At 43.8% G+C, this 13,825-nt stretch overlaps 1 protein-coding gene across 1 annotated transcript in view; it reads right to left on the reverse strand.

Moving 5' to 3' along the window:
* Positions 1 to 607: 607 nt before the first annotated feature.
* The window catches only part of ttll12 (tubulin tyrosine ligase-like family, member 12), a gene marked incomplete at its 5' end in the record, with an annotated part of 29,440 nt that continues 16,222 nt past the window's right edge, over positions 608 to 13,825 (reverse strand). Inside the window, 7 exons of the mRNA XM_079235810.1 lie at positions 608 to 1,018; positions 2,665 to 2,803; positions 6,748 to 6,816; positions 7,551 to 7,632; positions 10,635 to 10,786; positions 13,410 to 13,521; positions 13,615 to 13,809. Of these exons, the coding sequence (XP_079091936.1) occupies positions 867 to 1,018; positions 2,665 to 2,803; positions 6,748 to 6,816; positions 7,551 to 7,632; positions 10,635 to 10,786; positions 13,410 to 13,521; positions 13,615 to 13,809 (901 nt within the window). The 3' untranslated portion in view covers positions 608 to 866. The remainder of the gene's footprint in view (positions 1,019 to 2,664; positions 2,804 to 6,747; positions 6,817 to 7,550; positions 7,633 to 10,634; positions 10,787 to 13,409; positions 13,522 to 13,614; positions 13,810 to 13,825) is intronic.

The following is a 13,825-nucleotide window of genomic DNA, read 5'->3' on the forward strand; positions in this document are numbered from 1 at the left end:
CCCCCAAGAGGATGAACTTCCTCTAGTAAAATGACTCATAATGACTATCAGGTCACGTTCAACAGTTTATCTTTCAGTGCTTTCTGTCAACAGAATCATTATTACAATAATTTCATGTTTATTAAATCACTTCGTATTGATTCACAATACATGAATGCATGAATCAACTCTTTTCTAATCATATAAACTCTGTGTTCTTTGGCCTGATCTTTTTAGTCCCGTCATGACTATTACTCAGGGCAGCTCTTCTGATCAACACCAACAAACAATTAAAAACCACTGGTCAGTCATCTTTAACCAAATAATAACAGTAAAATAGAAACAAAGACAAACTGAAACTCAAATGAACAGCTTTCACCTCCTGCACATTACTTCTTCATCTCGAGCCACTTGCTTACACTCACTTCCCTTTTTACAATTCAGCAGTTGTTCTATTTCTGTCTGAACGTTCTCTTCATTCTGACACATTTCTATTGCAGCAAACCACCGGTCGCACCACGACCTTCTCGCCTCCTAACACTCCTCAGCAGGATAGACGACTGACAGTGAAGCCACAAGGAAGGAAGAAGTGACGAACAGGAAGAGTTAATACAATAGAATACAAGTCCAGTTTATCCAAACATCGTTTTATTGCTTTTCATTTTGAACAGCAGTGTTTAGGTTTTAATCACCACCCCCAGGTTCATAACACCATCAGGTCAGAGGAAACCCTTATGATAACTATATAAAAAAAAGACAATGATTTAGAGATTAACGAGGAACTGAGTTACAGAGGCAAAGGTGTTCAAAAGCTCTTAATATCAACTGTAAAGAAGATGGTGAACCGGTTACAAAGAAACACAAAGTGGTGTCTTTGAGGTGTTGAATCATGCGATTTGTGTGACCGGACAGTGCTCAGGCTGATCCAGGAACAGCGTCTGGAACATGTGGTTGTAGAAGGAGGGGTGGTAGAGGCAGGCCCTGGCGCAGTCTGGGCTGAAGTTTAACTCCAGGATCTGAGGCTGCATGACTCGCTCACCTGGGCCAGGGTCAGAGCGCACACACATTAGACGACTACACAGCACAGAACCCAGTGTTGTAAACGGTTAGCATCCTGAACAAAGACATCCCCAGGGGAAACAACTGTAAATCTAAATACACATTAGAATTCATTTAAATATTTGACAAATTGTTTACTCTGTAAGATGTGAGAATATAATGTATTGGTTCCATGTAAGGTTAAGCCCCTTTGCGTCTCTCTGTTAGTTTTAGGTAACCCGACTTGGCAAATGCTAACGATTGGTCAGTGCTTAGTCTCCTTCAACCAACTTCAATGTAAACCCACCTGGGTCAAAAAAAGGCGCTAAGAGCAACTGATGTGGCAGTGCGAGTTAGTTCACACAGGGTGGGCGGGGCCAACGATGGGCCGATCAAACAAACTCAGGACTTTTTGACATGCCGTTTCTGACACGTCCAAAAGAAGCCAGAAGCTAGACGCTACCCGGAGCGGCAAAGTTTGAAGCACAGGACTGCTGACCAAGCGCCGGTATTTGATGAGTTGAGAGTGAGAATGTGTGGCTTAGTATTATCATGCAGGTCCAAACTGGTTTGAATGAACTCAAGAGAATTATATTAGATCGACAGAACACAAACCCAGCACAGACTCTTCTCGCTCCTGCCATCAGGCGGTCGCTACAGGAGACTGACCAACTGTCTCTACCCGCCATCAGGCTGGTGAACAGGTCCCTCAACAACCATCTCCGCACCCCTAAATTTACATTTGATATAGTATTAGCATTTACCTCCTTTCTTAGTATTTTAATTTGACCGTAATTTTAAGTTATTGTAATTCGGTGAGAAAAGAGGACATAGCAAAGTAAGAATTTCATTGTACGGAGTAAAAATATCTTGATCTTAATCTTGATATTAGATGTAAATGCATGATTTTGAAGATAATATGTTGATTCAGCATCAAATGTGGTTTATTCCTAATATTAGAAATCCCTACATTAATCTGACATCAACAACACATCAGACATGCAGAGATTCAATGTCTGCACCACCTTCTCAAGTAAGGACTCCATCGTCCCAGAGAAAGAGTGTGTTAGCTCTATATGCAAAAGAGAAATGGTCTCGCTTCAAGTAGTTAGTGTGTGTGTGTGTGTGTGTGTGTGTGGTCTTTGAGCACACGGAATCATATCATAGAGGCAGTGTGTGCCTGTTTGAATGTCAGCCATTGTACAATCATGATGTGAAAATTTTATTTTTTAAAAGCTTAATATGTTCAGCCGTTTTCATTATTTAAACTGACAAACAAGAACACTATTGTGGTGTTTCCTCTTCCATTGCATATCTAGTTGTTTATGTTCCTCTTCCATGGTGGAGCTGATGCAAATGCTCCAAAATGCAAATGTTGAGTTTCGAAAACCTAAATTTACAACATGAAAAGCAGTGTGTGCTTCGACATTGGGGCTGTGGCGCACTGGTTAGTGACCTAACCAGGCGCTTGGCTAATGAGACGTGAAACGGAGTGAAATTATGTTGCAAACTATTTTCATTATAATAAATAAGGAAATCGAAAGTTGGATCGGTGCGTCCCTAGTTTGGGATCCAGAGGCTCAATCAGCAACGTTTGGAGATGATTTCTTATCACGCTGATGAATCAAGTGAAAAACAGACGCTCACCATTTGGCCCCGTACTCCACTTCAGCATGAGGTCCACGGCATAGATGGCCCGGGACGACGGGTAGGGACACACGCCACACGGAGCCGGTCGACACGAGGCGGCCTGGAAGAACTGCCTGAACGCTTTAAACACCTCCGCCTGAGGGGAAGGAAGAGGAAGGAGGTGTTCAAATGCTGACGTGCATGGAACGGTGACATGTACTGAAATAAGATCAAAGAGTGATTGATGTGAAACACAGATATTATCCATGGAAAGGTGTAAGCCTGGAGAGGTATTCCTGTGTGTCTGTATGAAGTCAACCTCACACCAACTGCAACCAAAACAAACTCAACGGACTTCGTGTTCTTGATATGTTTTGAACCTATGTTTGACTTATTATACCCAGATCTGGACGCTCTATATTTATAAAATCCACATTCAACTTGTGGAACTGTATGAGTAAATTTAAGCAATAAGGTACGAGAGGCAGTACTATGTCGTCAATAATGTACTGTTCAAGGGAGTTGTTAGGGCAAACCCTAGTCTCTCTCAGAGCGTTAACTAGTCTCTCTCTCAGAGCGTTAACTAGTCGCTCTCTCAGAGCGTGAACTTGTCTCTCTCAGAGCGTGAACTTGTCTCTCTCTCTCTCTCTCTCTCTCAGAGCGTTAACTAGTTGCTCTCAGTGTTAACTAGTCTGCTCTCAGCGTTAAACTAGTCTGCTCTCAGAGCGTTAACTAGTCTCTCTCTCTCTCAGAGCGTTAACTAGTCGGCTCTCAGAGCGTTAACTAGTCTCTCTCTCTCTCAGAGCGTTAACTAGTCGGCTCTCAGTTAACTAGTCGGCTCTCAGAGCGCTAACTAGTCGGCTCTCAGAGCGCTAACTAGTCTCAGAGCATTAACTAGTCTCAGAGCATTAACTAGTCTCAGAGCATTAACTAGTCTCTCAGAGCATTAACTAGTCTCTCTCAGAGTGCTAACTAGTCTCTCTCAGAGCGCTAACTAGTCTCTCTCAGAGCGCTAACTAGTCTCTCAAAGCATTAACTAGTCCCTAAGAGTGCTAACTAGTCTCTCAGAGCACTAACTAGTCTCAGAGCGCTAACTAGTCTCAGAGCGCTAACTAGTCTCTCAGATTGCTAACTAGTCTCAGAGCGCTAACTAGTCTCTCTCAGAGCGCTAACTAGTCTCAGAGCGCTAACTAGTCTCTCAGAGCGCTAACTAGTCTCTCTCAGAGCGCTAACTAGTCTCTCTCAGAGTGCTAACTAGTCTCTCTCAGAGCGCTAACTAGTCTCTCAAAGCATTAACTAGTCCCTAAGAGTGCTAACTAGTCTCTCAGAGCGCTAACTAGTCTCAGAGCGCTAACTAGTCTCAGAGCGCTAACTAGTCTCTCAGATTGCTAACTAGTCTCAGAGCGCTAACTAGTCTCTCTCAGAGCGCTAACTAGTCTCAGAGCGCTAACTAGTCTCTCAGAGCGCTAACTAGTCTCTCTCAGAGCGCTAACTAGTGTCTCTCAGAGCGTGAACTTGTCTCTCTCTCTCAGAGCGTTAACTAGTTGCTCTCAGCGTTAACTAGTCTGCTCTCAGAGCGTTAACTAGTCTGCTCTCAGAGCGTTAACTAGTCGGTTCTCAGAGCGTTAACTAGTCGGCTCTCAGCTAACTAGTCTCTCTCAGAGCGCTAACTAGTCTCAGAGCGCTAACTAGTCTCAGAGCGCTAACAAGTCTCTCTCAGAGCATTAACTAGTCTCTCTCAGAGCGCTAACTAGTCTCTCAGAGCATTAACTAGTCTCTCAGAGTGCTAACTAGTGTCTCTCAGAGTGTTAACTAGTCTCTCAGAGTGTTAACTAGTCTCTCTCAGAGCGTTAACTAGTCTCTATCAGAGCGTTAACTAGTCTCTCAGAGTGCTAACTAGTCTCTCTCAGAGCGCTAACTAGTCTCTCTCAGAGCGTTAACTAGTCTCTCTCAGAGCGTTAACTAGTCTCTCTCAGAGCGTTATCTGCGTGGATCAATGGTTCTGCAGGATGTGCCGGATCTTTGAGATGTTCCGTAGGTGAAAAAAGGCGGTCCTTGAGATCTGTTTCACGTGGGAGCCAAAGGACAGGTGTAATGGGAAAATATGTATATGCTGTATTTTAATATACATTCATTGATTGAACATGGTTTTAAAAATGTGTATGTTCAGATAATGACTAACTACAGGACATGGAGAAACTGATAACATAGGGGTTGAAGGTACGCAAGTTCAAACCAGCTGATAAGAACTCTGGTTATCTGGTAAAAGGACGTTCAAAGGTATATATATATAATCATTGAGATATATGCTGATGTAAGGACGCCATTATCTTTCTATACGTGATCTGATGTATATGGAGACAGTGGATTGGTTGAAAAAATACTATAGATGGGTCAAAGTACAAGATACGTGGAACACACAGTTCAATGTATAACTGAGGTGGTATAGTGGGAACCAATGAGAGATGAGATGGGTTCTGAAAGGATGGCCATTTATAGACAGATATAGTTGAGTATCATCGGCATAACAGTGAAAGTTTATGGCGTGTTTTCTGATAATATTGCCTAAAGGAAGCATATATAAAGGTGAATAAAATTGGTCCAAGCACAGAACCCTGTGGAACTCCATGGCGAACAGCAGTGGTAACCGAGGCCTCATTGTTTACAAATACAAACTGAGATCGATCTGATAAATACGATTTAAACCAGCTTAGTGCTGTACCTTTAATACCAATTAACTGGTCTAGTCTCTGTAATAAGATGTCATGGTCAATGGTGTCAAACGCTGCACTAAGGTCTAACAAGACCAGTACAGAGACAAGTCCCCTATCTGATGCAACTAGAAGGTCATTAGTAATTGTCACCAGTGCTGTCTCTGTGCTATGATGTTTTCTAAATCCTGACTGAAACTTCTCAAATAAACTATTGTTATGTAAAAAGTCACACAACTGGTTTGCCACTACCTTCTCCAGTATCTTAGAGAGGAAGGGAAGGTTAGAGATAGGTCTGTAGTTAGCCAACACATCTGGATCCAGAGTGGGCTTCTTAAGAAGAGGTTTAATTACAGCTACTTTAAAAGACTGTGGTACATGACCCGTTAGTAAAGACCCATTGATAATATCTAGTAGAGAGGCACTAACTAAAGGTAAAACTTCCTTAAACAGCTTAGTCGGAACAGGGTCCAGGAGACAGGTAGACGATTTAGAAGTAGAAACCATTGAAGACAGTTGATCGAGGTTGATGGTAAAAAATCCATCCAGACACAGAGCAGGGCCCACAGCCTCCTCCATGGCCTTCCCACCTGAGGATGGACCGGCAGTAGTCGAGGGCAGGAGATTACCGATCCTGTCTCTAATAGCCAGAATCTTACCATTGAAGAAGTTCATGAAGTCATTACTACTGAGGTCTCTAGGAATACACGGATCCACCGAGCTATGACTCTCAGCCAGCCTGGCCACAGTGCTAAAGAGAAACCTAGGGTTGCTCTTGTTTTTCTCTATTAGTGATGAGTAGTAGGCTCCTCTGGCATTACGGAGGGCCTTCTTATATGTTCTCAGACTATCCCGCCAAACCAACCGGGACTCCTCCAGACCGTTGGAACGCCATATGCCCTCAAGCTTCCGGGATGCTTGCTTTAATATACGGGTCTTAGGGTTGTACCATGGAGCGAGCCTCCTTTGCTTAATGATCCTCTTTTAAATCTACCTGTTATTTTAAGTGCCACTAATATCGAACGCTCTAAATGTAAACAGGCTGTACAGTACTTTATGGCTAAATAAACTACACCCCATGACTCACTCTCAACCAATCAGAATGCTTGTTTTGATCTACCTGTATTATAAAAGTGTTTATGGAATAGGTATGGCTCACGAGTACAAACAAGGCTGCTGGTTTGACTGTTTATGATAAAGAGTAACGTGTGATATGAAGTAAAATTATACGTGTACACATTTCATTTCTAGTCACCAATTCACCATCCGCATCACCATCCGATTTCCCTGTGTCTCCAAAAGGTTTGTACGCATGAGTCAGACCTGTTCTACCCACAGATGTGGTCACATTCTACCCAGATGTGGTCCTGTTTTCAAAGGTTAGACTTACTTCCACCCCCTTCCATGGATACAGTGGGTACTGCTTCTCAAACATGGGGATGAAGTCATCGTAGTGCACCTGGAGACAGAGGTAACAGTTATGACATCGTCATGTGGTACTCACTGTATGTTGCTAAAGCAGAGGATATTTATTATTCATCCCTGACCGAACAGGCTAAGCCTCGTTTTATTTGTTTGGATTTTGTGAGACTGTGGTGGGATAAAATCAGACCCTCTAAGGAGGGGGGGGAGGCGGTGCTCCCTTGGAAGAAAACTTTGTCCACAGGGGGCTCAAAGCTAGAGCGGGTTGTCTTCCAATCAGAAGATCGGCGGTTCGGTCCCGGGCTCATCCACACTGGACCCCAAATTGAACCCGCAATTAAATGTAAATGTGGATTCCTCTGGCATCAGTATATGGATGTGTGTGAATGGGTGAATGACATCATGTAGTGTACGGCACTGATTTGGTCGGAAGCCGTGAAAGTTTATTCTAAAGTTAACGGCATCAATCAGGTGCACTTTGAGAGCAAAATTAGGAGGCTAGATTGATGAAGAACTTTGTGCTCTTGTAAACAATTTAACCATAAACACAGTGGTTGTGTATGAATGAATGGCTATGTCATACCCACAAAGCATGGGGCGCAGACTGAGTGGACTGGCGCCACAGTGTCTGTCACTAAGGGGAAGTCCTGAGGCCTCCTCTTTCTCCCTCTCGCTCACAGTGAGAAGACCACAGGGACCAGACCATGTTCTTGTGACCACAGACTGATTTCACTAAATAGTGTGAGGAAGAGCTAAGAAGAAGAACAGTACCTGCTTAAGCTCCACAGCATCTGCGTAGTTCATGACGGTGAAGTGCTTTTGGTAATCATCGAAATGGTCCAAGGAGAAAGGTCTAGATAGAAGGAACAAACGTCAGGCGTCAGAGTTCTCTCTCTATTAAGAGTTGCACAGACACACTGATCTACAGACGGTCCTGATTGAAACACCGGCCATGACATTTGGTCCAGAAGTCCACGGCTCCCAGAGGATCCATCCTCATCACTACTCTTGTAGCACCACCACCAAGTCCAAAACTACCAAATTAATTATTCATCAGGTCGTTTTTTTTCAGTTTCAGACTTTTTGGCCTGGATCTGGCATCCCCTACAGGGGCGTGGTCTCATGAGTGACATCATAACAAAGAAGGTTAAGGACCGGCCTCAACCACGTTGCCTTCAGGAAACGTACCACGAGAATTATGACTTATTACTTTCATACAGCATATTCATGTGATTGGCAGTAAACAACACTGACGCCAGTGGCACAGTTATGTTTAGCAAGCTGTTTCAGACCATACTTGGCATGAATCGCAGTATAAGAGCAATAAACTATGGCGGGTTGTGCCGTTGAAAAACCACACTATGCAAAAAAAAACAGTTTGAAACCGAGTCTTCTGAACTAAGGCACGGAGGCATGAGGCCGACTGAAAGCACAAAACATATAACATTCACATTACTAAATGCTTTGCAATAATAACATGTGAAACTGAGTAAATTAGGTATGTAATATAGCAAGCGTGCAATAAGTAATATTTCTACAATATATTCCGACACCGGCTGCCTTTTCTTCTTAATTTACCGAAATCACAAACGTGGTGAGCTACGTGCATTAACGATGTGACAAAAGAAAAGGCAGTTAATGAAGGTTATTAGTGATATATTTTCTAATGTGCGTGTTAAATTAATAGCACTCTATTAATCCTCAAGTTTCTTCCTTAGCTCAGATAGTACAGGAGACTCTAAAGGGTTAGGGGCCGATCACGCCGCACGCGACCTTTAAACGCGGCGGGCAAAACAGCGCTTGTGGAGCAACCAGACGATACACACTGACATTGATGAGCTGTGCGACTCCGCGCAAGGCGCTTAAAAGTAGCAGTTCGACCCTCAGTGGGAACCGTGTGTTCTATCGTATTGTTTCAAAAGACACATCAACTCCTGTGTAGGATTCACTGCAGGTCCTTTAGTACACAATGAGTTAACAGTCATGTTTAATCCGGATGAATCGTGCTGCACAGGGTAGATTATCGTTATGATAGAGATGAAAGTCCGTATTCTTTAATAAAAAACATTAGCGATGTGAAACAGCACACAGTTACGAGTTAATCTATGCGATCACAGTTTCCACAGCTGACCGTCTTTCTCTTACAGGTGCATAGACAGGCATCAACTTGACATCAGATTAATAAATATATATTGTTGGATGACCTGCAAATTATGTGAATCTCTCATCAACGCAGGAGCCTGGATGGTCACTGACGGCCTCGAAGAGAGGAAGCTAATACCATTATTGGGCGTAGGAAGAGGCACCATATCTTACAGTCGGTTTGCAAGTCAGCAAAAGAGCTTTACATAGAAAAAGGCGAAGTACGGACGTCTGCAGAGAGGCCCACCTAGGAAAGAGGAACTACCTTAGGGGGAAGAGGGGCAGACGACAGCCAGATAGATCCTGCTGTATGTTCAGTATAGGAGCTGACAGGAAGTTAAATATGCCTACGTGACTAGGAGCTGACAGGAAGTTAAATATGCCTACGTGACTAGGAGCTGACAGGAAGTTAAATATGCCTACGTGACTAGGAGCTGACAGGAAGTTAAATATGCCTACGTGACTAGGAGCTGACAGGAAGTTAAATATGCCTACGTGACTAGGAGCTGACAGGAAGTTAAATATGCCTACGTGACTAGAGATGCAGAGGATCCAGACCAGTCTCAATTGCGAAATCAAAATCAGCAGATGAGTTTGGGAGATTCTGCTAGGTCCAAGGTCAATTTTTACGTATGTGTTTATTTTAATATGACATAGTAATGCTCAGGTTTTGGGATAAAAGTGTTCATTAAAGATCTTTGATCCACCTTGCATGAGAGTATAACATGCTTAAATTACGCTCTTAACATATAATCATTGCTTGGCAAAAGTATTATGACTCTGATTTGTGAATTTCATGTCTTTATTAAGTTCAACTAGACAATAAGGAAGTCTGGGGTTCATTCATTTTATGTGGAATTATGTGGTTTTGAATAAATGTATCAAACTGAGAACTATGGCAAGTGTCCTGGAGTGTCAAAAAGGAGAAGTTGAGAAAGGAGGAAGGAGGAGTTGGGGCATGGAGAAAGTGGATTTGCCCGCAGCATCTTGCAAAGGAGGGTTAAGAGGTTAGATATAGGACAGAAGAGATGCGTTTTGGACGTGTTAGGTGAAGGTCGTAGCAATACTTAGGTGTAGTTGAGTTCATTACTTTCTCCGCACTTACAGTAGAGCCTCTATTCTCCTAAATTCTCAGTTTTCCTTCTAAGTACTGTTGAGGATTGGGTTACGTAAAGCACGAGTTCTTCTCTTTGCTTTGCTTTTCTAAGTACTTTTCATTCTATTGCTCCCCATTACTGCAATTCAAGTATGGTCTAAAACAGCTTGCTAATAAACTTAACTGTGCCACTGGCGTCCATTTTGTTTACTGCCAATCATGTGAAAGTAATGAGTCATAATTCTCGGGATTCCCACGTTTCCTGAAGGCAACGTGGTTGAGGCCGGTCCTCAGCCTTCTCTGTTAAGCTGTCACTCATGAAACCACCCCCTGTATAGGCCACGCCCATGTAGTTGAGACCACGCCCCCCACACCAAAAGTCTGAAACTGAAAAAACTATTTGAACCCAAAGAAGTAAGATTAGTTCGATACAGTGAAACTGTGAATGTTGCATAACTGATTTAATGAGACAATGTAGTTGAACTTTTCAAAGTTCAAGACCAAAACTTGAATTTTCAGGTTCAAATCTTTTTTCCCAAATGAACAAAACTATTGACCTGGATTTGGCTCCATCCCTGTTCTAGTATGCATGCTTGTGTGTGCACATGTAGGCGTACCTATTAGCAAAGCGCAGCCAGAAGACGTCGTAGACATAGAGGCGCAGAGGCTGCACAGAGCGCACCATCAGCATGTAGCGGATGTCAAACTTCACCATTCCCACCTCCTCTCTGTCGAACAGCACTGGATCTTCAAGGTACTTACACACCACCTTGAGAACACAGACAGAGTTACAGGGGACCACATAGTCAAACATCCGTCAGTAATCATTTATTTAACCACACAGGATTGGCTACATTTACATGAGCACAATGCAACTTTTGCAATCTGAGCACACGGGTGGGTGTCTACAGACCCCTGTAGTACCGAGGCAGGCTTGCTGCAGCCCATCATAGGTTTCATCCCACGACACTGTTATATTGTTCTGTCCCACTCTGACCTAAATGTTCTCCTCCGATCGGCTCTATTATCTCCAGGGTGAGTTTAACCCAGTTTCCTGTTTGACAGACTGTGTTCATGCCAGAAGGTTCTTGGATCACAGCTCTGGCAACAAGGCCAGCTGAACGTCCTGTCCTCGAATACTATGAGTAAATGACACACGTATAGTATAAGAGCATATGGAAATTACTAATTCTAACATGAGGAGAATATGTAAAACAATACGTCTAATATGAAAATATATGGAAAACACTATTTAACTATCATTTTTGAGGTAGAGCCTCCACCAATAAAGCATTAACATTGGGTTGTATTATCCCTCGCTGTACAGTTCACATATTATTGGAAGTTTTTTCGGACAGGAGAGCGAGACATGATAGAATTTCTCACTGATTATTTAGCGGGCGCTGCAAGCTGCACTGCCCTCAGACCAGAGAACAGGGCTCTGGTTGGTGGAAGCATGAACAGTGAATTACTTTGGTCACTAAATCCTTTCCCTCCAGAATTTAGTGAACATTTCTTAATCATTGCTTCAAACTCATCAAATGTTTTGTGTCTTTAACTTCTGTTTGCTTTCAGATAAATGTCCACAACAAGGTGTAAAGCTAAGTACTGGGTGCCGACGGTACAAGTGAATCATGGTTTCAATGTAATGGTGAACGCTACAAACTCTAGATGCGTTCAAAATGCTTTTATAATCAGATTAATATGTACATGGTGTTGGATAACCTGCAATTCATGTGAATTCATTCTCAACGCAGGAGCCTGGATGGTCACTGTATGCTTCGCAGGAGGAAGTGAATACCGTTCTTGGGAAGAGGAAGAGGCCCCATATCCCAGTCCAGTCAGCAAAAGGGCTTTACATAGAAAAAAGTGAAGGAAGAGCAGCTGGAGAGGCTCACCTCAGAAAGCAGAACTACCTCAGGAGAAGGGGCAGAGGACAGATGAAGCCGACTGGCAGTCCTGGTGGAAGCTGGCAGGAAGTTAAATAATCCTACGCGGTAGATATTGAAGAGAATTTAATGATTTATATAGTATTGACTAAATAATCTGTTTATAAGATAAAGCTTGCTTCATCCTGAAGAGTGCGTGTCTCAGGGCTGAGAAACCGCACAACTCTAACTTCCCACTCTGTGGTTTCGGTTCCACAGACCAGACATAGCATTGGCACTAGCATAGCTCTTTAGCCCCTCTGTTGTGGCACCCTGAAGACGTTTTTATTTTATTCTTTTTTTTGCTCAGTGGAAAACCTTTCAAAAGGGAATTCCTCTTATCTTGGAGTTTTAGGTGATATTGGGTCACTGAAAATACAAATAAATGTTTAAATATTTCTTTAACTAAAATGTGCATCACATCCTGCCACGTCGCTGTCGAGCCTCTTTCCCTGCAGGCGGCTCATTGTGATTTCGCCCCGCCCCGACACCCGAGGTGAGTTGAGGTGATTCCATCACGGCTACACTCACTGATAAATATACAGGACACACTTACATAACAGACGCATATTTGGTGTAACTATTATAGAGAGAGAGCACTGAGCCTGGATGACCTCTGGCTCCCACGCCAGGCACCGCTGTGTGCTTCCTGGCTGGAAGAGGGGTTTATAAGTTTTCTTGCAGGACTAACACTTACACTGCAGATACAACGCACCAGCCTGGCTGTTTAACAATGGTCTTAGGAGAGCTGGCTTCATGGCGTTTGTGTGTTGGGGGCAACTGTTGCCGTCTACTGTGTGGGTCAGAATCGTCAATCACAATGGTGGCTTGTCTCATGATGTATTCTCTTCCTAAAGAATGAAGGACCCACAGCCCTAGACAAACACCTCCTCCGGTGATAAAATCCCCATGGCTAACTTCTCTGGCTATGAGGCGCTCCAGACGTAATGAGGGGATCTGAGAAGAATACAAGAGATTCTCATTCCTCCCTTCCTAAAATGAGTAAAGAAGACCCCTGTTCTTCCCTGTGACCTGGTAGGGAGCCAAGTGGAGCGCAGATGGTGCTTCTTTTCCCTCGGCAGGCGGCAGCTGAGGACAACATGACATCGTTCGGGACGAGTCGAAGAACTTTGTCTCAGCTCATGGACAGACCCTGTCTGTTAGTCAGTTCACTAAACAGACCCTCAGACAGGGCTCATTCCTAGCGCTATAAACCTATCTTGGCACCTTACCAAGAGCCACCGTCCATTAAAGGAAAGCTGCCATTAACTGACGCGACTGATAGCTGCATTCAACCAAGAGGGCCTCCGGGTTGTGAGTGAAAGCAGGAAGACGTCAGGACGGACGGCCAGGTGAGTTTCCTCGACAACAGCTTCAACAGATCTGGACCCATTGATTCGATAGCCCTGTGGGAGGGGCTTATCCACCGGGTCTAACACAGTGTGTGTGTCTGTGCGTGTGTACCTTTGGTGTACTCTCTCTTTGTCTGATTATGTAGTCCAGGTTGTTGGTGATGTGTGTGTCCAGGCCACGTGCCAAGTTCCAGGGCTTACAGATCCAGTGGTTATCCTCTCCCCTGAAACACATCTCGTTTAGTGCTGATCACAGCGTCATCATCAGCAACACGCTCTTGGTTTTGTGAAGATATAGAAAAATACAACATTCCAACCTTTGTTGCCTCTGTTGATAGCGCTTGACGAACTGCGGCAGCTCTGACTGGAGGTTGAAGGTCTCTGGTAACCAATCGGGATGGGAGCCGCCTTCCACTCTGCGGGCCACGGCAGCCATGCAGTCCTTCACCGTGACGATGCTCTCACTGGGAAACTGGTTAAGCATCACATGGGGCCGGTCCTTGCTCAGTTTCCTGCCAGAGAAGAAGA

The sequence above is a fragment of the Taurulus bubalis genome, assembly GCF_910589615.1.
Source record: "Taurulus bubalis genome assembly, chromosome: 20".
Taxonomy (NCBI): Eukaryota; Metazoa; Chordata; class Actinopteri; order Perciformes; family Cottidae; genus Taurulus; species Taurulus bubalis.